We start from the raw sequence: 25,486 nt of genomic DNA on the forward strand, positions 1-25,486 counted from the left end.
GAGAGAGAGAGAGAGAGAGAGAGAGAGAGAGAGAGAGAGAAGAAGAGAAGAAGAGAGGAGGGAGAGGAGCGTGAGCGCAGATCACAGCTAATTGGAGTTCCAGCTCTCTTTTAGCCTCATTACATGCTCTAGGACATCATGTGTCGTACCTTTGCTTCTTTCCTTCCCTCACTCTGAGGTCTGCCTTCATTTGCTTAGGAAGCAAGTTTTCCCCCACCTACTCATACAGAGAGCAGCACTCTACTGTGTTAGACAGAGGGAGAATGAAATGAAGGAGTTTATGTGTTTGCCTCTTCCTCACCTGCCCACTGCAGTTGTTAGGTACTTTTGGATGTTCCTGCTTTTTTGGTTACTGTGGCTTTCTGAAGGTAGGAGCCCAAGGCTGGCTTTTGTGGGATGAATGTCAGTCCTTTACTGCTTCCTAAGGACCTGCAAATGTTCTCTCATAGGAGACATCGAGGCTCAGTTCCACGTCAACTCTCCCTACCTCCTGACTTTCCACCTTGGTATCTAGCATTTGGGGACTGGCTAATGGAGGAAGTTCACCACTGTACCCTCTTACTCCAGGAGACATCTAAACCCCACAGGGGCCCACTAGCCCTTTGGATCTTTTTCACTTCTTCATCTCTCAGAGACAATCCCAAGCTTCTACTGTTCTCAAGCACCTTTGTTTACTCACTTATCTCAGCTCTCACTTTCAGTAGGCAACTTTTCCCCAGGTAATGAGAGGTTTACAAGCTGATCAGCTACAACTCCTTCACCTGCTTATGACTATTCTTTACCCTTCCTTTGGTCTCCGGTCTGTCAAGCTTACTGAGGCTCCCACCAGGTTAGTTCTCTTCCCTGCCTTCAATTTCCTTTTTATTGGCTGAGCTTACAGAGGTACTCAGACATCTTTCAAGTCACTCTTCTCCATCTTTATCAAGGTGTGATCAATAGACAAGAATTCTATATATTTATGGTGTACAATATGATATTTTGATATAGGCAATAATTATAATTATATGCATTATTAAATGAAGCTAATTAGCCTATTCATTGCTTCATATACTAATTATTTTAGTCAATTTTCAAGATATAGTGCCCAAATTGCTAGAGACATGGCTCAAGTGGTTAAGCACCTGTCTGGAAAACCTAAGGCCCTGAGTTCAATCTCCCTCCGGTACCACAGGAAAAAAAAACCCCCAGACCTAGTCTCTTAGTATATTATAATACATTATTATTATAGTCACCATACTGGATCTCCAGCACTCATTCATTCTAACCGTAATACTTTTATACTTTGCCCCACGCCCCAAGCCTACCATTTAGAAGCCACCCTTCTATTCTGTCTGTGAATTCAACTTCCTTATAATCTATGTGTTAGTGGATCCTACAGTATTTTTGTGCCTGGCTTATTCTATTTAATATAATGTCTGACCGGTTCATCCATGTTGCATATAACAAGGTTTCTTTTTTATGAAGCTGTATAGTATTCCACTATTTGTATATACTGTGCTTTCTTTATCCGTTCATGTATCAACACACATGTTCCAGTCAATCCTGTGTCTATTATGAATGATGCTATGAAGCACGGGAACTGATGTCTCTTCAACATCTTCATCTCATTTCCTTTGAACAGATACAAGTGAGACTGCTAGATCATATGGGAGTTCCGTTTGTAATTTTTTAGAATAATTCCTTCCACTTTCATCTCTGCCTTCTTGTTGCATTTCCTCTTTTTCTTGCTCTGTCATGCAGATATTGATACAGTATTTTTTCCATCATTTCCTTTTTTGCTTTTCAGTTACTCAAATACTTGTATTTTGGCTTCTGTTCCTACCTCTCACTGAAGCTGCCCTCTGTGAGGCCGCTATTGGCCCCTTAAATGCTAAACCTATTGGAAAATTTTCACTCCTATGCTTTGGGACATCTCTGTGGCAATCTGAGATTGATTAGCCTTTTCCCCTCTGAACCCTCATTCAAATACTCATTTATTAAAAAGATATTTATTAGGAAGTATCCCATACACTAAGTACTAAAAATACCACAGTGAACAAAAAGACAAAAGTCTTTGTCCTCTGAAAGCTTATATAGTGGGGGGAGAAGAAATGAATAATTAAACAAGAATTTATATTTAGCAAGTCAGACAGAGATAAATCGTATGGAGGAAAATAAGATCATTACGGGCAGAAGGGAGTCAGGGAATGAACAAGTTGCTATTTCAAATAGAGTGACCAGAGAGGCTTTTCTGTGTAGGTGATATTTGAGCCCAAAGAAGTGAGAGAGAAAATCACATGGATAGTAGAGGGAAGAGTGTTCCAGGAAGGAAAGACAGGCTGTGGTACCCACAGGGTGCTTGGCTCATTCCAGAAACGTCAAGGGTCTAATACAGTTGTGGCAGGGTGAGAGAGCAGGAGAAAGGGTTAAGGAAAAAAGGGTTCAGATGGTGAAGAGAGAAGCAAAGGCATAAGATAAAGGGCCACTGCAATAATCAACAGAAGGAATAATGGTGACAGTGACGGGAGTGATGTGGCTCTAAACATATTTTCTACTTGGAAGGTGAAAATAAGGAAGTGAGTAAGGATGATTCAGGTTTGTGTGGGATACTTTTCTAGTCCAGTCAGCTATTGGTGATGCTGTCATCTCAGATCTCTGGTGTCTCTCTAGAGGTCTCTCCAAGAAGCCCTACTGGACAAGACCTAACATGACGCACCAGGAGTGAGAACTACAACACCACAGCAGCTCCTTTCCCACATCTCACCACCTGCTTCCTCGCCAGACTCTTCTTCTCCATTGTACTTTCCCTTCCATCATATCAACCTCCTGTAATGGTTATAAAATCTTTCATTTTTCCTCTTTTTGTGTGTGGGTTGAAGATAAATATGTTTTCATCCATTCTCTTAAAAAAATCTCCACATGAGAATAGGATATATCTAAAAAAGCAAAAGGCAAATAGGAAAAGTCCCATTTTTAACATTCTTATGCATATATACAGCCTGATAGAGTGTAAGGTTTAGAATCCTGGAATCTAACTTACCCCTCTCCTCCAGTCACATGCTATTGCCACCTATCATGTAGTTGTTTTTCTAATATTAGAAATTAGATATTAATCTGTTACTTTGGGTTTTAATTACCTTAAGCCTTAAGCTAACGTAAGTCACAAATTGTGCTAAGGATAGATCTCCTCTTCCTTAATTCTCCATCACACACAGCCAGCTGTCTTAACAACCCTACAGCCTGCCCTTTCTGCCTACTGCATACAGGGAAGATTATTTTTTGTTCTAGAGTATTAGTGTTTGGTATACTCCAGCAGTCTTTCTTCTCATATGGTTCCTTTCTCTTCTGCCCAAATGTACCTAGAGATCTGGCTTGCCATTTTCCCATAGTGTGGTACCAAGAACTTTTAAGGACATTTCCCATATTTTATCACTTTCTTTCTTGCACATACTGATGGCCACTGCTTCAAAGCAGTGCATCCTACTTTCTGAGGCATAATTGCTATAATACAGATTCTATCTGTCTCAATTTACCTAGTGCTTGCCAATTTTTGGCTCATCCTTCCTTCCTACATCCCAAATCTTCTTGCTAGAATCCTTTCCTTCTTGAAATACAAATTCCTTTAATAGGGGTCTGTGGTGATTAACTCAGGTTTTTTCATTTGAATTCTTATATTGAAAGGTCTTTATTTTACTCTATTTTTAAATACCTGACATTTTAGGATCTCTGCCTTTGAACTTCTACACAGCTGTGAGAAGTCTAGGCAAGATTCTTTGATCAATACTCGGCCTTTTAGTCTCTGCCTTTTAGTCTTTTACAGGCTTATCATATATGTGAGCTTACAGCTTTTCAACTTGTTTCTCCTACTTGGAGTATACTGTGCCTTCTGTACCTTTGAATTCATATCTTTTGTCAATTCTGGGAGCAAATATTGCCTGTTTTTTTACATATATTCTTGACTTCGGGAATTCTGTTGACTACATTAAATCATTTATCATTTGTATGTCTTAATATTTAATATTTTACTTATTCTAGGCCTCTTTGTTGCATTCTGGAGAATTCTTTCAGATACATACACCATCTCACTAATTCTCACTTCAGTTTTATCTTAACTATTGTTTAACCCACCCATATTCACCAAGGCTTTTTTTAGTTTTATTTTTCTTTCTATAGTTTATTGGTTATATTCCAAATCTGTCTAGTCATATGTCCCCTATTGATTCCTTATTTTTTCCAAACATTTCATACCAAGCTGCTTAATATTCTGTAATCAATAATTTAAAATCTGAAATCTTTAGAGACTAAATCCATAGCTTACTTGTAGAGATTCTCACATTTTCCTTTATCTTTTCTGTAGTCACTGTCACATATGTTGGGCTAAGGGTTAGACTAAGAGATCTGGGTGTAGAGGGTCCTCCAAAGAGGATCTAGGTATATTCTGGGAGAGGGACTGCTGACCTAGAGCTATGTTGGCTCCCTGCAGAGCTCTAACTTAAGCCAGAAGTTTGAGACTAAGGGTCTGCTCATACTACTGGCCAAAAGCTTCGTTCTCAACTGTGATGCTGGCTGCCTTTTGAGAAAACTGTCTTTTGATTCATTTATGTTCCTACCCTGCTCCAGCTAGGTTTTAGTGCTCAGGTTTATTTCCCTCCTGTTTTACCCTGGGAAATTTTCTTTAGCCTCCACAAACACAATGATCAATATTTTGATCCAGATTTTTTTATTCAGAATGATCAATATTTTGACCCAGTATTTTTTATCCAGAATCTACATTTGCTTATTTGTTTGCTTGAATAACAGGAGTTTCTGCTGGGTAACTAGTCTGCTCTGCGGATAGAAATGTGAGAAATCAGGCTGACTGTTCTGAAGCAGAAGTGACATGATGGCCGCCAGGGGCAAGGCTCAAATGGGGAGATCACTAGCCAAGGTACTGTAACAGCCCAGGCAGGACGGAGAGAGAGATCATTTAAATAATCATCATCCGAGATTTGTCACAATTCAATGATTGAAAATTTTCTTAGCAATCAAGCATTTACAAGTTCATATACAGTAAGAGACAAGGGCAAAAAGTCAACCAATCAATTTCTCCCAGAATGTTAGTAAGAGGCTGGATGTGTTTGGTGAGGACTGATACTTATTTCAATTTTATGAGATGTACAGCATCCATATACCATTGTCCAATAATTACAGCTAAAACATTTTAATTTTTGCCAGTCCCAGCTTGAGCTCAGGGCCTGAGCACTGACCTTGAGCTTGCTCCTTTTGGAATTTTAACAACATTCTCTAGTGTATTAAATTTAGATCATAGGGATTCACTGAATAGGATTCTATTTCAACAAAGCATCAGGAATACCGCACATTCTGTCTCTTTATCCTTAGGTCATCCTCAAACTTCTTTTCTCTCTGTTTTCAATTGATTTTCACTTTCCAATTCACTCAAAATCCAATCCAACAAGGATTGAGACTAGAGAGGGATTAGGCATTCCTGTTATTTGCTAGCCATTGTTCTTGGCATGAACACTCAGCAGTAAACAAAACAGTCAACAAAATTCCTCCCTCAAAAGTTGATTTTATTTTGAGTGAAGAGGATTTACAGGTTTCCAGGTGGTGAGCAACATTTCAGCCTTCCCTGATCCTTTCACCTGACTGTAAAGCAGAATGGAAGCGGGAGAGAAGAAATGGCAATGAAAGGATCTAGGGAAGAGTACCTCTAAATCAGCAATCCAGAGATTCTACCATGTGAGATGGGGGAGAAACTAGTAGTTCCATGAGTGGGAAGTAGCTCAGAGGACAAATGCAGACTTACTCGAGGAAAGGAAACCCTAAAGCTGACCTATTGTCCCTATGTCTTGGGTATGCCCAGAAACATTTCCATATTTTAGAATACTAAGTAACACCAGTTTTAGATATCCAGAGTTTTGCCTAAGGGTTGGGGGCTGCTAAAAGACTACATGTACTCCCCAAGCTTAGAAGAAATAAAGGCAGCAGGTGACAGCTGCCATTTTGAATCTTAAACTCCCATTTCCTGCACAAGCAGCAGGAAATGACTTCCTCCCTCATTTAAATTGTTATGCTAAAATAAACACCTTCTAAAACTTTTTATATTTTTTATTGTAATTAATAAAAGGGTTACATGATATTTGCCAGATAGAAGGTGCATTAATTCACATATATTGATACCCTTTCACATGTCTTGGTCCCCATTACCCTCCCCTCCACCCCCACTTTCTAAAACTTTTACCTTGTGAGACTCTCTTTTTTATGAGACATCTTGAAATGCATTTCATGCATCTATCTCAAGAACCTGTGGCTGACTGGGAAGATGAGGCAAGCCTGACCATTCTTTGGTAACACTAAGACAATGATGGATACGGGACAAGACGGATAATTCAAGAACAATAGCATCACTTTTCAATCAGCCAAAGACCATGTAACAAGATGCCAACAATCAACAACTTGGTATTTTTCTCATTCCCAAAGTGGTGATACCAAGCAAATCTCTTAAACTTTAATACCATCATCAAGTTAAGGAAGAAGGGGGAATCCTGGATTGGATAAGTTGATGATGGAAAAGACTAAAAAGTAGAATAACCAAGGTTATATTTTCTGCTAGAAGGAAATTTAACACTGTTTTGAACCAGACAGAAATATAGCTAGACATTTTGGAACACAAGAGATTGATATGGCAGGAAAGCTGGCATGGAATCTTGGCCCATACATCTTACAGATGGCAGGGTAAGCTGATAAACCAAAACCTACCTAACAAGGAAATGGGGGTAAGGAACTACAAAAAATGAGGAAGTACGAAGGATAGCAACCCAAGATAGTGGAGATAGGCTCAACTGCTGCCTTTCCCGAGATATGCCTATACCACATGCTCTATCCTATTTCCCTTCTAATAAATTTTTCTATCATCTATGTTCTCATCTTGCCTGAATTCTCCTCTTGCCAGATGTAAAGATGGAGATTGTTTAGCTGCTCTAAACCTTCTGGGAACATATTTGGTGTGTTGGCTGGGTAGTTAGGGATTAAGTATGTCTGTTTTTAGACTTGGACTCATTGAATGGTTACAAGATCATGGCTTGAAAATACTATGTCTATAGCATAAGCCCAAACAAATACCTTCTCTGCCTTTGAGGTTTCTTCTAATTCCCCACTGTCTCTTGTCTCTCTACCTCTAACTCATTCCTCAGCAGCTCACCAGCAGTCTGCCTCTTGCTTGCAGTCCTCCAAAACCTACTGACTTGAGAGACCCAACAGAAGGAAAAGTGATGTTGAGTGTCTGGGCCCCATGTCACAGATTATTCTGAGAGGATTTACACATGAGCAACATTTCAGCCTTCCCCTGTCCCTACCACCAGACTGCAGAGCAGGATGGATGCAGTACAGTAGAAATGGCAATGAAAGGACCTAGGGAGAGCACCTCTAAGTCAGCAATCTAGAGTTCCTACCATGTGAGATGGGGGAGAAACTAGTAGTTCCTGGGTGTAGGAAAGTAGCTGAGAAAAGGATCACGCATTAAGATGCTTGAAAGAAAAAGCTAAGCAAACAACACTGGACCTACACCAAGGCCAAGGGTCGAAGGAAACTATCCATGTGCTTGGGACACTTTCAAACAGACTTCGCCCTTTAGTTAACATAATGATCAGGTGTCAACAGGAATGGGGAAGTCTTGAAATTTCAAAAGGTGACTCTGTAGTTGGTAGTGAGCTCTAAGTACTCCTACTGCACTGCTAGCTGTTCTTTAAAAATGGTGGCGAGGGCCAGGAATTTGATCTTGTGGTAGAGTGCTTGCCTAGCATGCATGAAGAGCTGGGTTTGATTCCTCGGTACCACATTCATAGACAAAAGCCGGAAGTGGTGCTGTGGCTCAAGTGGTAGAGCTCTAGCCTTGAGAAAGCTTAAGGATAGTGCTTAGGCCCTGAGTTCAAGCCCAGGACTGGCAAAAACAAACAAAAAGCAACAAAACAAAAAAAAAAAAAACTGTGGTCTTTTTGTGGGTCATGGGGCTTGAACTCTGGGCCTGGGCCCTCTCCCTGAGCTCTTCAACTCAAGGCTATTGCCTTACCCCTGAGCCACAGTCCCACTTCCCATTTTCTAGAGATTAATTGGAGATAAGAGTCTCGTGTTCTTTAGTGCCCAGGGTGACTTTGAACCGCTATCCTCAGATCTTGGCCTCCAGAGTAGCTAGGGTTATAGGCGTGAGCCACTGTGCCTGGCTCAAGTGTCTTTTTGAAGACACTTGCAGAACCTGCACCTTTTTTAGGAGGTACTGTACACCCTAAGAGCCCTGTCGTCACCTTGTCAGGGAAGGCTTCCTGGGTGAAGTGACATCTCGGCTGAACCTGAGGATGGGTAGGAATCAGACAAATGAATAGGAATGGAAGGTGGGAATGAGGGAGTGTGAGAGAACACGGATGGTACTTGGGAAAAGCTTAGATCTAGTAGGGAAAACCTCCAGGTGAGCAGAGGCCAATACAAGGTAGAGTGTATTTGACTGCCTTTTTTTTTTTTTGGCCAGTCCTGAGGCTCATACTTAAAGCCTGGGCACTGTTCTAGGACACTTTTTGCTCAAGGCTAGAGCTCTGCCACTTAAGCCACAGTGCCACACTTTTCTGTGTATGTGGTACTGAGGAATCAAGCCCAAGGTTTCGTGCATGTTAGGTGGGCAAGCACTAGGCTATGCTCCTGGCCTTTTTTTTTTTTTTTCCAATTCTGGCTTGAGCTCAGGGCTGGGCAAGTACTCTACCATTAGGCCAAACTCTTGGCTCTTGACTGCTCTTCTTAACTAGCTTATTTCCATCCTTTCTTCGGAATGCCTTCATTATCTTCCTAAAGGAAGGAGCTGTTGCCTGAAGGACTCTCCATTGTTTGGGGGATATAATGGATATTCTTCCACATGGCTTACCAGGGAAACTTCTTGGAAAGCTTTGGGTTTGTCTCTTATCCTGGCCTATACCAAAGCCAGGACAATTCCTCACTGTGCATCCTATCCTGGTTTGATCCAATATATGGCCACTTTTATCACAAGACCTTGCTCACTTCTGGCTTCATGTGGCATCCCCTCCTACCATCTACATAGACCTAAGATGGGATTAAATGTGTTTTTCTGGCTGTGGTTTTCACCCACTGTTTATTTCTGAGGGAGGCTCTTTGCTCATCACTTTGGTTTGTTCACTAAACCAAAATAGTGTCAAGAGCTGTTTTTCAAATTGTGCATTATAAAGTTAATTTTGTGGATCACATACAAGGTTTTAAAATGTTTTAAAAACAAAACTGACTAAAAGTGATCAGAGTACATTGTCAATAGTTTCATGAAACTGATAAACTTACTTCAGGACTGTGTGTATGCATGTGTGCCTCTTTCCAGCTCTGAGACCTTGGGCAAGTTATTTAAACACTGGTTATTTAAACACTGGTTATTCCCTGTCTATCTCATACATGAGTGACCAGCATACATAGTCAGTGCTGGCTACTGTTCTTATCATCACCTCTCACTCCAGTTCCAATCTGGACAGCACCTTCTCCTGAAAGCCTCCCTGATTGCCTATTGTGACACCCCCTTTGTCCCCTCAGACCTAACTGTGCCTGTTCCATCCCATGACACTGGTAGCTATGGGAAAGCAGAGAGCTTGTTAATCGCTGGATATCTAGAAGCTGTTAAAATGCCTGGCATACAGTAGATATTTGGTAAATTGGATGCACAATCTACTCTCCTGGGCCTAAGCATATACAGCTGTTTATTTCATTCAAATAAAAAGTCAACTTAGAACTTATATATCTGAGTAATCACAATCATTTTAATAAAGAACTTGTCCATTTAGTTTTTTTATTCTCTTAACCTGAACTGTCAAAGCGTATGTAAGACATTTTTATAACATATACACTCATTAGTAAAACAGGAAATGTTTAAGTGGGATCATTTCTTGACCTAAAATTGATATATAGTTCAAAAGTCAATTTCTACAGTATTTCTCCCCCTCTTCTTCTTCTGGAGGATTTACTAGGAATTGAATTCATGGACTCACACTTGATAGTCAAACATTCTTCCACAACTCAGCATTTCTTTTAATCACCACAATGATGAAAAAAGTTGATCGTTACATGATAAAAGTTGGCCTGTGTGTGTGTGTGTGTGTGCTTGTGCAAAAGAGAGAGAGGGAGGGAGGGGTACGGAGGGAGGGGGGTACGGAGGGAGGGAGGGTACAGAGGGAGGGAGGGTACAGAGGGAGGGAGGGTACAGAGGGAGGGAGGGTACAGAGGGAGGGAGGGAGGGAAAGTGTGTCCTGGATTTGAATTCAGGGCCTGGGCTCTGTACCTTAGCTCTCACTTGAACCACAGCTCCACTTTTGGCTTTTCTGATGCTTAATTGTAGATAGAATCTCATAAACTTTCCTGTCTGGGCTGGTTTCAAACTGTGATCCTCGGTTCTCAGCCCCCGGGTATCTAGAATTACAGGTGGGAGCCACCAGCACTTGGCTAAACGTAGCCTTTTAATCAAATTCTGTTACAGATGGTTGTGGCTTTGTTCAGCCTATTCATTCGCTTCATAGTATATGGGGCCTGGTGCTAGTGGCTCATACCTGTAATCCTAACTACACAGGAGGCTGAGATATGAGGATTGCCGTTTGAAGCCAGCCTGGACAGGAAAGGCTGTGAGACTCTTATGTCCAATAAACTACTAGGAAAAAGCCTGAAGTGATGCTGTGGCTCAAGTGGTAGAGCAAAAGAAGGCAGCACCTAGGCCTGAGTTCAAGCTCCAGGAGCAGCAAAAAACAAAAAAAAAATCTCTATAGGTAACACATGAAAACCATAGGCAACTGCTTACTGCCATGTACACTATGATAGAGGTGGTCAAGTTCCGTGTCTTCCAATCAACATACAAGCTTTACAATATACCAGATGTTGAAAAGTGCTAGAGAGAAAACAAGCAGAAAGTAGAAGTGTGTGTTGATATTTAATAAAAATGTGCAAAAAGCCTCCTGAGTATAATCTCTCAGCAGACTGAATGAGAAAGTGTATGTGAATAGGATTTGAGGAAAAGGCATCTCTCCTACATTCTAGAAGCTCTGAATGCCATGAGAGGAGACTGCTGCTGCTACTATACACAATAGCCTCCTAACTGCCCCAAGGGACACTCCGGTCACTGGGGTGTCAACGAAGCAGAGTGGAACAGTGGCCCAGCATCACTGAGGTAATGTCACTCTCTATAGTATCTGTCATGGATAGGTTGGAAATGATCACAGGGATGAGACAACGCAATCACCCTGAGCTGGGTAGGAATATTGGGATTTCAGAGTAGCAACTGCTACATTATTGCATTTAATTCTGGGAGAGGCAGTAACTTCTCTTATTTTCAGGAATGTGGGGAGATGTTTAATAACCCATAATCTCTAGGAAGTAGAAGGACAGCTTCCTAAGTGCTTCCTAACATATACAGGTGGGAAATTAACCAGTGTCATCACAGAACATTCAAGGCCTCTTGTCAATTAAGTTCAGCAAGACAGAACCTCATGATTCCCTTTGAGGAAGAGTCTTATAATGCAGCCATATAGTTCATATGGATATTCCTGAGATAGCTAACATCACAACAGACAATAGAGAGAGGGGGGAGGATGGGGGGAGAGAGAGGGGGAGAGAGAGAGGGGGGGGGGAAGAGAGGGAAACTGTGGGCCTCTTGGAGTTTGAGGACACTCTCCTGAGCTTTGGAATTGCTCTCACCAGTTACTGCCCAATTTGAGTGAGGATCAAAGAAAAGGCTGGTCATACTACTGGATAAGGTGTCATGACCCTCAAACCATATGACCTAGCAGAGCCTAAGGAACTGCAAGTACCAAGGCAGACAGCTGTTCATGGAAGCCCATAATGATTCTCGGCAGGAAGATTTACAAAGCTGACCCTGGAACACTGGAGTAAGGTCATGTCTTCTTTATGCTTACTGTCCACTTGAAAAGCAACTCTTGGTTTTCTACTGGGCCCTGATGAAGGCTGAATGCCTGGCCACAGGGCAACAAGTGACCGTGTCCTCTTAAGCAATGGGTATCATCTGGTATGTGAAGTACACAACTAGAGATAACTGGCATCATTCCACTGTCAGATTAAATGAGCATGTAAGAGCCAAGTGAAGCCAGTTCAGGTGGTTCAGACCCAATGGTATCTGCTCCCACTCCTTCACAACTCCTCCTTCAGTGTCTACGTACTGATGCATGGAGAACTTTCTAGTACAGTTATGAGGGATATGGACAAGACTGGTTGATAAGTGAGTCTGAAAGTATGTCCATACTACCTACAAGTGCTAAACTACTGTCCCACTCACAAGTACTAGCTGGCCATTGACAGGCCATCATCATAGCTTGGGTATCTTTCCCTTCACAACATACCATGTGTAGTTCTAACAGAAACATTACAAAAGAGTAACTCTAACTACTGTTTGATGTAAAGATGGTCATATAAATGGCGGATTCATACGCTTATTTACATGATAGAGATTGGAGAATTGTGGTTTAGGCCAGCCTGGGCAAAAAGAATGACTGGGTGCAATGGGGGCACATTTGTCATTCCAGCTATAGGGGAAGCACAGGCAATGGCTGGCATAATGGCATATGGCTTGTCATCCTCAGTGACACAGGGAAGTACAAATGGAAGATTGCTGAATTGGATATAAAAATGTAAAAGTCTACCTTGAAAAGCAGTAAAGCACCTCCCTAGCAAAAAGCACAAAGCTCTGAATTCAAGCCTCAATATGGCCCCCTAATTTATATAAGGCACAAAAATACAAATTATCAAGAATCAGATTCCATCTTATTAAAATTCAGAACTTCTGGTATTTAAAAAGTCCCATGAGTGAAAAGACTAGTTATGAAGTGGAAAAATACATATGAGAAAGAATGCTTAGCCTCTTGCATAAAGATCTCCTGTGGGTAAGATAAACAACCAAACAGAAAAATATCCAAAAGACAGAGAAATTTCACAGGTGAGGAAACATGAAGGAGTCATACCTATTAAATGTTTCAAAACATTAAAATATATCCAATTTCATTGTCAAAAAATACATTTTAGAATAAATGAGATGCTAATTCTAGATTGGCAACAATATGTATGGATTAGTTGGTGAGGTTGTGGAGCAGCCAGAACTTTGGAAAATGATTCAGTATCACCTAGTAAATCTAAAGGTACTTATATCTAACCATACAGCAATTCTGCTTTAAATACATATTCTAGAGAAGTTCTTGTCCACAAGGACCAAGACCTCTGTACAAGCTACACAAGTTTATAAACAGCCTTATTTGCTGCTTATAAAATATAAAAATATGACACTATGTATTCTGCAGCATAGGATGCAAATACAGTACAATATGCAGTGAAACAAATGACAGACCTGAACACAAAGATGACTTGTAAGAATACTAAGTGATAAAATATCATAAAAATAAATTCAGAATAACTATTACACACAGTTTAAGAGTCTGTGAAACTAAAAACAAAACACTGTTTACAACATAAAGATATAAAGAAAAAAGAAAAGCACAAAATTCAAGAGAGTGGCCTCTGTGGGTAAAAGGAAGGGTAGGCTGAGTGAGACAGACACAGAGTGTGGTGCCCAGTGAGGAAGTACAGGCTGCTCTTCATTTTGGAAGAAACCAGCAAATTGCTGTGTGCCTAAGGAGGCAGGGACTCAAATAGCAGAACTGAAGGTGTGGGACAGAATAATTTTCTTACTTTGTTTTTGCTGTAGGCATAAGTTCCCAAAGTCAGAACATGCAACTCAGAACCATCTGTTGACAAGATAAGTTAATGAACCAAATAGAATTTGCAAACAGAAAATTCAGAATAATGTAGTTTGGACTCTGCATCAACTCATTGAAACAAAAGCCATATAACGAATGATTGCTCTCCTTAATGTACTATGTTATCTCTCATCTCCTTTGCTGTCCCTTGGGTATCTCATATTGTTACAGTATCTCACTTTGTTATCTGATATATTGAATTGATTTGTATTTGGTTATTTGAAATTTGATAGGGAAGGGGGGAAAACCAAGACAGGGGGTGGGGTGGGGGGGGAGGGTAATGGGTACCAAGACATGTGAAAGGGTATCAATGTATGTGAATTAATGCACCTCCTATCTGGCAAATATCATGTAACCCTTTTATTAATTACAATAAAAATATAAAAGGGAGAAATGGTGTTATTTCATAGTTGTTTATGTAATATTTAAAATGCAAAAATAATCAAAGTGGCCATGAACTGTTAAGTAAATATATTAATTTGGTGATATACTATTGTAATAGGTGCAAAAAATTAAAAAAAAAGGATCAATGAAACAGAATAGCTATTAAACAGATACTATTAGTACAGTTAAAAGCCATTTCAAATAGAAAAACTGATTAGCCCATAAGCATTCTGTCTCCACCTACAATCATCTTGAAACACTTGAATCCAGATGGACTAAATAACTCAATTAAACTGTAATATGTGTAAATATGTATTATGAATTTCCTACATGGAAAGTCATTTTTTTTTTGTGGGTCATGGGGCTTGAACTTAGCCTGAGTGCTAGCCTTGAGCTGAAGAGCTCAGGGACACCAACCTACCCTTGAGCCAAGCCCCACTTCCCATTTTCTAGATTCTAATTGGAGATAAGAATCCCAGGTCCTTTAGTGCTCAGGCTAGCATTGAACTTTGATCCTTAATTTCAGCCTCCTGAGTAGCTAGGATTACAGGCATGAGCCACCGCACCCAGCAGAAAGTCATCTTTTAAAGTACATATTCATGGCACGAAGGAAAAGAATGATACAGAAAAATCAAACTTCAATGAAGACAACATTAAGAAAACTGGAAAACAATTCACAACCTAAAATATTTTATTTGCAACACAAATTACAGAAAAGGTCAGTAACATATACATGTAGACATTTATGTATAAAATGCTTGGGCTGGGAGTTTGGCCTAGTGGTAGAGTGCTTGCCTAGCATGCACGAAGACCTGGGTTTGATTACTCTGTACCACATACATAGAAAAAAGCTGGAAGTGGTGCTGTGGCTCAAGTAGTAGAACTCTAGCTTGAGAAAAACCCAGGACAATGCTTATTAGGCCCTGAGCTCAAGCCCAGGATTGGGGGGAAAAAAAAAAAAGCTACAAAATTGACTTAAATGAGAAGACAACACAAAAGAAAAACAGGTTAATTATATAAATGAACAATCCACAGAAGAGGGGACAGAAATAAAATGTTGGAATATTCAAGTTCTGCCTACTATATGATGCAACTTCTATATGAGTGATACAAATAAAATGGCCTGCCAGGTATTGGTGGCTTTTGCCTGATCCTAGCTATTTAGGGGGCTGAGATCTGAGGATCACAGTTCAAAGCCAGGCATGAAAGTCAGTGAGACTCATCTCCAGGTAACCTTCAGAAAATTGAAAGTGATACTGTGGCTTAAAGTGGTAGAGTGCGGGCCGAGCATTTGGCCTAGTGGTAGAGTGCTTGCCTAGCATGCATGAAGACCCGGGTTCGATTCCTCGGTACCACATACATAGAAAAAAAGCCGGACTTGGTGCTGAGGCTCAAGTGGTAGAGCTCTAGCCTTGAGAAAGTCCAAGGACAGTGCTCAGGCCCTGAGTCCAAGCCCAGGACTGGCAAAAAAAAAAAAAAAGTGGTAGAGTGCTAGCCTTGAGCTGAAGAGCTCAGGGGCAGCACCCAGAGTTCAAGACCAATGTCTGACAAAATAAAATGGCGTGAGGCAAGACCAGTGGCTCATATATGTAGTCCTAGCTACTCAAAAAGCTGAGTTCTAAGGATCAGGGTTTGAAGCCCCCCTGAACAAGAGAGAGTCCTATCTCCAATTAACTACTAAAAAGTTGAAAATAGAGCTGTGGCTCAAAATGATAAAGCATCAAGCCTTGGGCCAAAAAGCTCAGGCACAGTGCCTAGGCCTGGAGTTAAAGCCCTATGACCAGGCATAGTGGTTGAGTGCTTGCCTACCATACATAAAGACCCTAGTTCAATTCCTCTGTACCACATACATAGAAAAAAAGCCAGAAGTGGTGCTATGGCTCAAGAGGTAGAACTCTAGCCTTGAGAAAGTCCAAGGACAGTGTGACAGTGTTCAGGCCCTGAGCCTAAGCCAAGGACTGCAAAAAAAAAAAAAAAAAAAAGGGGGGGGGGTCTTGAAAACAGCAAGTGCTAGGGTGTGAATGAACAGGTATTATATTTTGAGACACTATTTGGCAGCATTAACTAAAATGAAAATGGGCATATATTATGGTCCAAAGACTTCATTTAAAAAATATTCTAAAGAAATAGTCACATATGTGTACAAGGTTATTCACCAAAATAATATTTATAATGGAAAATACACAACAGCAAAATATCAAGAGGAATAAACTAATATCAGGAATTTTTAAGGAAAAAGATAAATCTCTAAATATTGACATATTCTAAAGGATAGTCAATTGATATTCTAAACTTCAGTTTAAGCTTCAGGAAAATATAGAATTTTTAAAACAAAATTAAGTCAATTCTATATACTTTTAAATACACATTTACATTTGCATGGAAATGCCGAGGAAAGCCTAGAAAACAAGAACCAAAGTACTAATAACCTTGTGGGGACAGAAGTATTTTGGGGTAAAGGACAGTGGGGACAGGTAGCTTTACCCAGACTGAATTTTCAAAATAAGAGTATATTCACTTATGAACTTACATAACTAAAGTAAATATAACTTATAAAATGATTATGACCTAATAATTCTAAAACAGAGGTATGGAACAAATCCTGTGCAACATTGTGAAAACAAACTGGCTTGTGTTATAAGCAGTAGTGACATTTTCTCTGGGCCTTGCTGTTCGGACAGGATTTTATCAGGCAATTTATAATTTGGAGGAAAGCTGTAGCAGATTACATTTTTCCAAAGATGACTAATAACATACTCCCTACCCAATGTGCTTTTCTTTCAATTGACATTGACACTCCTCTGTGGAGAGAGGGGTGTCTGTATGCCCTCTCCCTTGCTCCCTCTCCTTGCTTGGAGCAGCACAGTATGACTTTTGAGATTATTCAGTTTCTAATGGGCCTTTGCTTCCACAGAATGCTCACCCAGGGAACCCAGCCACCAAGCTGTGAGGAAGCTCAAAGAAGTCAGAGTGGAAAGACCACACAAATAGACTCATGTGGAGAGGAACTGAGGCCTCTGAACAGCCAGCAGCAACTGCCAGACACTTAAGGATGCAAGTTCTCAAGGACTCCTGCCCAGACTTTATATTCCCCAGCTGAGGCCCAGACAGACATGTGGAACAGAGACCAACCATCCCCACTGTGCCTTGTCCTGATTCCGAGAGTTCAAGAACATAATAAATGGTTATTTTACACTGCTAAGTTTTAGGGCAATATGTCATATTGCCAGAACCAAGTGACCAGAACAAAGGCATTCCAAAGAGAAGAAACAATAGATGTAATAAATGTCATAAAGCAATAGAACTGCATACAACTGCAGTGTTGAGTGGTACAGATTGAAAGATTGGCTTGAGACCAACTAAAAGTTTTACATTATGATAAAGAAATCAGACTTCTGATTAGCAGTGAAGAACTGTTGATTCATTGGTCTGTCTCTCTTCTCCCCCCCCTCACCCCCACCCCCCAGACTCCCAGCAGAGTGTGAACTCAAGACCTTACACTTGTTTAGATTGCTCCCTTGGCTGGCTAGTTTAAGTCACACCCTGACTTTTGCTGGTTACTTTGAAGCTGTAGTACATGGGCTTTTCTGCCCAGGTTGCCTTTGAATCTGTTTTTTTGAATCTCAGCTTTTTGATTAGCCAGGATTACAGGCTTAAGCCACCAGTGCCTGGCTCTGTTGAATGTTTTGAAACAGGGAAGAGAAATGCTAAAATCTACATTTTAGCAAAGCATTTTTTAAAAAAAGTCGGAGGACTGGAGAAAAAAACAGGAACAAGGTTCCTAATTAAGATGGGCCTAAGCCCAGTAAATAGTGAAATCATACTGCAATGTGTTTTATGATTTTTTTCTCCTCTTTAGGGTTGCCTCCAATGTTCACTTTTAGTTTCATTTGTTTTAAAAAGTTAAAAGGGAAAATATGCTCACACAAAAACCTGCCCCTGATATTTATAAGCAGCTTTATTCAAAATTGCCAACATTTGAAGCACCCAGATGTCCTGCACTAGGTATTGGATGAACCGTAGTCCATCCTAATCAGCACTCAAAAGAAATGAGCTATCAAGCCATGAAGAGACAGAAGAACTTTCAATGCATTCTACCAAGTGGAAGAAGCCAACCTAAAAAGACTACAGATTATGATTCCAACTCTAACATTCTGGAAGAGAAAAAACTGTGGAGACAGTAAGATCAGTAGTTGTCAGGGGCTTGGGGATGCGTGGAATGAACAGGTACTACACAGAGGATTATTGAGAGTGAAACTACTCTGTACAATGGTGCACACAAATATCATGTGTGAAACCCACAGAATGAATACACAACACCAAGAGTAGCCCTAACATAAACTAAGGACTTCAGAATGATGACCGTGTCTACATAGGTCCATCAGTTGTAACAAATGTGCCCTTTTGGTATGGAAAATTGATATGGAGAAGTCTATGCATGTGTGGAGATGGGGAATATGCAAACGCTATACATTCTACCCAATTTAAGTGTGAATCTAAAACTGCTCTCAAAGTCCATTTAATAGGTGTTGGAAGGGAAAAGTGTTAGGCAAAGTTAGAATATAAAAAGACTTTTCCTTGCTGCTCTTCTTCTAAGCTTCTGGATTTGGGATCTGTTGACTTTAAGAATACCAAACAATTTGTCTAAAATTTATAATCATTTATAACTATTCATGTGAATATCATAGTATACAAATATCACTATGACCCCCAGATCTTGTGTCTTATTATGTTCAGGAGCCCGGGAGTTTGGCCTAGTGGTAGAGTGCATGCACAAAGACTCGGGTTCGATTCCTCGATACCACATATATAGAAAAAGCCAGAAATGGTGCGGTGGCTCAAGTGGCAGAGTGCTAGCCTTGAGAAAAAAGTCCAAGGACAGTGCTCAGGCCCTGAGTTCAAGCTCCAGGACTGGCAAATATATATATATATATATATGTTCAGTATTCTTGTATATTGGCTTTATAAGAAATGATACATATGAATGTGAGTTTGTAAAATAAAGTAAATCTATATTAATGTAATACAGCTTTTATATTTTGGATACTGAGGATCTATACAAGGGGAAATTTTGAGATGTGTGATCCAGTAAGAGGCAGAAGACTGAACTCACCATGAGGCCACCCCTGTGATGCACACCAAGGCAAAGAAGACAAACTGCTTATTCCTACCTTGTCAAGAGACCTTCCACCACCCCATGTGCTGAGGAGACTGAGAGGAAGAAAGTATTGCACGAAAAATACCGACTGGATGACTTCAGTCTGCTGACAATCAGATCCTAGAGGACTGGACTAGCTGTATGGTCTAGCTATACTGGAGGCCAGATTTGAATAATTTAATACTTTGTCTTTCTCTAATATCAGTTATTCAAGAGATAACTAATTTGAAGGATAGGTGTTGGGGTCCTTCGTCCCCGGTCCCTCTCGACTAGGAGGAGGGATGGGGAAAAACACACCCCGACCAGGACGAGCTGTGAGAGGAAAGGGCCCACTGTCCTCCCGCACTCAGCCTTCCTTCCCTGGAGCACGAACAGAGACACCACGCAGCTTCATCAAGGCAGGAAAATCTGTCTCTCCAATAAACCCCCCTCCTGAGGAAGTCCCTCCAGAGAGTGAAACAATAACACATTTGTAACCAATGGTAATCAAGTCTTGCGTCCTGCCTCTTGAGCCTTGCCTTGTCTCAGCAGAATGTAATTAGACATGGGGTTACTCAGCCCCCAACATCTCCCCCGTCTTTAGAAAAAAGACAAAACCTAGGATATATGGGGCTACCACCATATCAGATCGACTGTGCCTGTCTTAGGTGTCTCCAAGCTCGCTAGTTTACCCATCATGGGATCACCAAGTCCTTTTTACTTGGCTCCTGTCTTAGGTTCATAGGCTAACAGCTGGGACTTTCCCGTCTGTGACTACCAGCCGTCTAATTTAAGCAAACCAGACTTGATGGGATGCACCTATTTGCATGGGAGCAGATGCCTGCCGTATTAGCATTCACTTTCTGCGTTGACTTTGTAGGCAAGCAATATGGAAGCAATATAGACATATTACAATTATAGCACATAAAAATAAATCCAAACCAATCAATCCTGCTCATCTTTGATCAAGTCCCAAAATAGTCTTAACCAATCACCCGAAGTTAGAATATTAACATGTGTCATTTGTGCACATAATTCCAGTCCTCACATGTTGATTAATGGATTATTCAAAGCATTCTCTGTAGGAACCGCAGTGGCAAAGGCAATATTCCCGGCAGTAACAACAGCTACAGATGTGGCAATGGCCACCACCATGGCCAGGAAAATACCAAAGTCTTTTTTACTGATGAGTGGGAAAGCATTCTCCTCCGCCTGTACAGGCGCTGGTATATACTGAGGGGCTCTGACTACAACAGCCAGAGAAAACAGGGAAACATTCCAACATTAAAAGAACATTATTAATAGAGATTGAAACCAATAGAAAAAACAAGGACTAAAGGACTATCACACAAGCCATAGGGAATAGCAGGGCAATGGAAGAATTAGTCCAACATTAAGAAAACAACATTACTAATAATTAGATTGAAACCAAGAGAAAAAAAGACTATCACAGGAGCCATAGGGAATAGCAGGGCAATGGAAGAATTAGAAGAGTCTTCCAATCCCCCTGCCCCTTTTTGTTTTAAACTACTGTCCTATGTCACCTTCCAAAAATGACTCTGGTCCCTTCATTTTAAGGGGGTTATGGATGAAGATCCATTTTCTGTAACTTCAAGTTGACTCAGGGGCATTGTCTCTATATTTTGCCAGGGACTCTAAAAAGCTTTAGCCTGTTTTCAACTATGAGCAGCTGCTCCCTATTTTGCAATTCTGCACCAGAGCACAGGCTTTCTAAATCACTACCACTTCTCTTTCTCAAGTATTTTTCCAAGCATCTCTGCACTTTTCACCTGTTCTTAAACTGTTTACTCCCGTATAAGTTGCCTCATAGTTTAGACTTAGATTTACCCAATTGCCTTTGTTTTTCAAGTATGAATATCTATTTAGCATGCTACTCGCGCAAAACTAATATCAGTCGTTCTGGTTTGAACCTATTTTGGTTCTATTCTAAAATCCCTTATTCCAGTTCTTTTTCTTATCGCCTCGCCCTTATACCTCTCTTGCCAGAGACTCCCGCGAGATTCCTCAGTGACTCCCTACTGGTTGAAGTGACCTGCGCTTCGGAGGTGGATTGGGAATCATTATTAAAATCTTTTACTGTTAAAACACCTAGCTGCTTCTGTGTTTGCCTCTCTGCTTTGACACAGCTGCACCTTCTTTGCCTTTTTTTCTCCTTAGCTTTGGGAGGAGTTTTTGGTTTTTCTTTTCCTCAATTTTCTATCTTTTTTTATGGGTTTTTCTTATCTTTTGCTTCTTTAGTTTGTATTTTCAGTCTTTGAGTTTTTCTTCTTTGACTTTTGTAGGTAGTTGCTTCCCTTTCTCTTGTTTACCACTTTTTCTCTTTCTCTTTGCCCCTCTTTCTCCTTGTCCTCCTGTTTTCTTTTTCTCTGTGAGCAATTTCAGCCAGCATTTTCCCTTCGGGTTTCCTTGGCCTTTCAGTCCCTCCTTTTTCTTTGTGCCTTTCAGGTTTCTCTGGTTCTTCTTTAACTTTTGTAGGTAGTTGCTTCCCTTTCTCCTATTTACCACCTTTTCTTTTTTCTTTTTCTTTGTCTTCCTCCCTGTCTTTTTCTTTTTCTCTGTGAGCAATTTCAGCCTGCATTTTCCCTTCAGGTTTCCCTGGCCTTTCAGTCTTTCCTTTTTCTTTTTCTTTGTGCCTTTCAGGTTTCTGTTTTTTTCAGTCTTTCCTCCATCTCTCACTTGGCTCAACTCGCTGTCATGTCCCATTTCGTGCCCCACGTTGGGCGCCAGTATGTCGGGGTCTTTCATCCCCGGTCCCTCTCGACTAGGAGGAGGGATGGGGGAAAAACACGCCCCGACCAGGACGAGCTGCGAGACGAAAGGGCCCACTGTCCTCCCGCACTCAGCCTTCCTTCCCCAGAGCATGAACAGAGACGCCACGCATCTTCACCAAGGCAGGAAAATCTCTCTCTCCAATAAACCACCTCCTGAGGCAGTCCCTCCAGCTAATATACCCTCACTCTAGGTCCCAGCAGAGAGTGATAAACAAGAACACATCTGTAACCAATGGTAATCAAGTCTTGCGCCCTGCCTCTTGCGCTTTGCCTTGTCTCAGCAGAAAGTTATTAGACACGGGGTTACTCGGCCCCCGACAATAGGTATTAGGTAACTGCCTTTTTGCATATTTGCTTAAAAAGATAGCATATTGAAACTATGAAAAATAAGTTAATAAAAACAAGGGGCTAAAATTATTATTATATTATTATTATTATTGCCAGTCCTGGGTTTAGACTCAGGGCCTGAGCACTGTCCTTGGGTTTTATTTTTCTTAAGGCTAGAGCTCTACCACTTGAGTCACAGCATCACTTCTGGCTTTTTTTTTTCTATGTATGTGGTACCAAACCTGGGTGCATGCTGGGCAAGCACTCTACCACTAGGCCAAACTCTCAACCCCCCCAAATTAATTTTTTATTTTTAAAATGCACTGCAGAATATTTAAGGCTTGTAGTTAATTTTGAAACAAAATGAAAAAGGAAAGGGTGAGAAAAAATACGGAAACAAATGAAAAAACAATTATAGGGCACTGTGTGGACAGAATTTATCATGCTGGTATTTCATTGTCCACATTAAATAAGAGTTAGCTGTTGCTACAGTGAACAAAATAAAATCTACTATTTGTATATTTCCTTCTTAGTGCTTCTTAATCATGTAAACTTCCCGTCCCTTAGCCAAATTACCTGAATCCCAGAGGTTACCAACTTCTGCCTCTCCTTCAGACAACCTTATAGTTGAAGAGATGATACAAGGAGGTACTTCTGGCAAAACTGGCTTAGGGTCCTCATCATAAAACAGCATCAGATCCTGACACAAAACAGGAAATAACCCAAAAGATGAAAAAAATAGAACTACATCTCTTCTGGGATACTGACATTGACTCAGTCAAGACAGAACACGTCCATCACAGTCACATGACTCCTTCTTGGGTCTCTCTTATAATAACCACACCCATCTCCTACTGCTTCTAGAAGTCTTTTCCTAATAATTGGGTCTTTGTTTCTGTAATTGTGACATTTAAAATATTATAAAAATGGAAGCATACAGTATGCAACCTTTTGGGATTTATGTTTTTTACACTTAGCATAACTCCTAGACTTTCATACATTTTATTGTGTATGTCAATTTGTTTCTCCCTTTTCACAGCTGCAGAAAATCCATGGCATGGATGTTTCAATCATTTAAGGGTAGTTAAGTGGCTTATTACATTTGGCTATTAGAAATAAAACTGCTAAACATTTGTATACAGTTTTTAATAATTTGTATATGGGTTTTAATAGGATATAATGTTTCCTTTCAGTAGGATAATGACTAGGAAGGTAATTTCTGAACCATATGGGAGTTTCAGGTTCTATTTTATAAGAAGCTACTTAACTGTTTTTCAGAGTAGCTGTTCTATTTTGTGTTCTTGCTAGTAATATGAGTGTGCTAATTTTTTCACATCCTCACCAGCACTTGATGCTGCCACTATTTTTACTTCTTTTTTTTTTTGCCAGTCCTGGGCCTTGAACTCAGGGCCTGTACACTGTCCTTGGCTTTCTCAAGGCTAGAGCTCTACCACTTGAGCCACAGCACCACTTCCGGCTTTTTTCTATGTACGTGGTACCGAGGAATGGAACTAGGGTCTTTGTACATGGTAGGCAAGCACTCTATCACTAGGCCAAACTCCCAGCCCCCAGTATTTTTATTTTTTATGTGCTTATTTATATCTGTATTTTCTAAAATGACTGTGCATATCATTTATCCCCTTTTAACTTTCATTTGCTGAGTTTTTAAATCAGTACTGAATTTTGTCACATGCTTCACTGCATCAACAGATCATGTTATGATTTTTCTCCTTTCGTTTGTTGATATCAGGAATTACATGAGTTTATGTTGGTATACTGCCAATTCAACTCAAGTCTGTTGGATTATGATGATATCATCTATCTAACATTTATACCTCCTTTTTCCTTGCTATTAATCTTAGTCATCAAGGATATAAAAAACAGTACTGATAAAGTATCACGGCTGGGAGTGTGGCTTCGTGCTAGCATGCTCGCCTAGCACGCATGAAACTCTGGGTTAGATTCCTCAGAACCACATACACAGAAGAAGCTGGAAGTGGCGCTGTGGCTCAAGTGGCAGAGCATTAGCCTTGAGCAAAAAGTGTCTAAGGACAGTGCCGATGCCCTGAGTTCAAGTCCCAGGACTGGCAAAAAATAAAAAATAATAAAATAATATTATACTCAGAAATCTCCAGAGTCAAAATACCAACATCATGGGACTGGGAGTGAAGCCCAGTGGTAAAGTGCTTACCTAGCACATACAAGGCCCTGGGTTCGATTCCTCAGTACCCCATACACAGAAAAAGCTGGAAGTAGTGCTATGGCTCAAGTGGTAGAGCATTAGCCTTGAGAAAGCTCAAGAACAGTGTCAAGGCATGGAGTTCATTCCCCAGGACTGGGGGGGGAGGCAGACAACTAACCAACATCAGAGAGAAAAAAATAACTAAATAAGTATATGCAGGGTAAACTTATTTAATCTTATTTTGCATTTTCAGGGATTATATTTTTAATTATGTAGGGATGTTTACAACAATGAAGCTATTCTGTATAAAACCACTACAGTGGTACATTGGTGTCATTACACATTTTTTTTCCCTTGGTTGGTTGTGGGGCTTGAACTCTGGGCCTGGGCTTTGTCCCTGAGCTCTTTAGCTCAAGGCTACTACCGTACCTCTTGAGCCATAGCGCCACTTCTGGTTTTCTAGTAGTTAATTGGAGTCTCACAGCCAGCCTGGGCTGGCTTTGAACCGAGATCCTCATATCTCAGCCTCCTGAGTAGCTAGGATTACAAGTATGATCCTAGCCACTGTATCCGTCTGTGTCATTACACATTTACCCAAACCTACAAATGTTATAATACCAAGGGTGACACTTAATGCAAACCACAGACTTGGAGGGTTCACAAAACTAAAGGTTCATTCTGATAGAGGATTCTGATGGTGAAGGAAGCTGCGAATGTGGGGGAAACAGCTTCTGCTCAATTTTGCTCTAAACTTAAAATGTCATTTTTTCCGTAAAAGGCCAAGGTGATTTTTATATAGTATTAGAGTAAGAAAAATCTTTATAAGAATACTTAAATCCAGAAGCAATAAAGGAAACACAAGTAAATTTGACTACATGAAAATTAAAGACTTTTATAA

The 25,486-nt window shown here is 40.5% G+C and overlaps 1 protein-coding gene across 7 annotated transcripts in view; it reads right to left on the reverse strand.

Moving 5' to 3' along the window:
• Positions 1-25,486, reverse strand: part of Enthd1 (ENTH domain containing 1) — a 105,603-nt gene that overhangs the window by 37,127 nt on the left and 42,990 nt on the right. For all 7 annotated transcript variants that reach the window (XM_090328762.1, XM_090328763.1, XM_090328766.1 and 4 more), the window contains exon 5: positions 22,983-23,106. In XM_090328762.1, coding sequence (XP_090184888.1) covers positions 22,983-23,106 — 124 coding nt within the window. The remainder of the gene's footprint in view (positions 1-22,982; positions 23,107-25,486) is intronic.

This window comes from Megascapheus bottae, chromosome 2 (genome assembly GCF_031878675.1).
Source record: "Megascapheus bottae isolate mThoBot1 chromosome 2, mThoBot2.hap1, whole genome shotgun sequence".
NCBI classification, from domain to species: domain Eukaryota; kingdom Metazoa; phylum Chordata; class Mammalia; order Rodentia; family Geomyidae; genus Megascapheus; species Megascapheus bottae.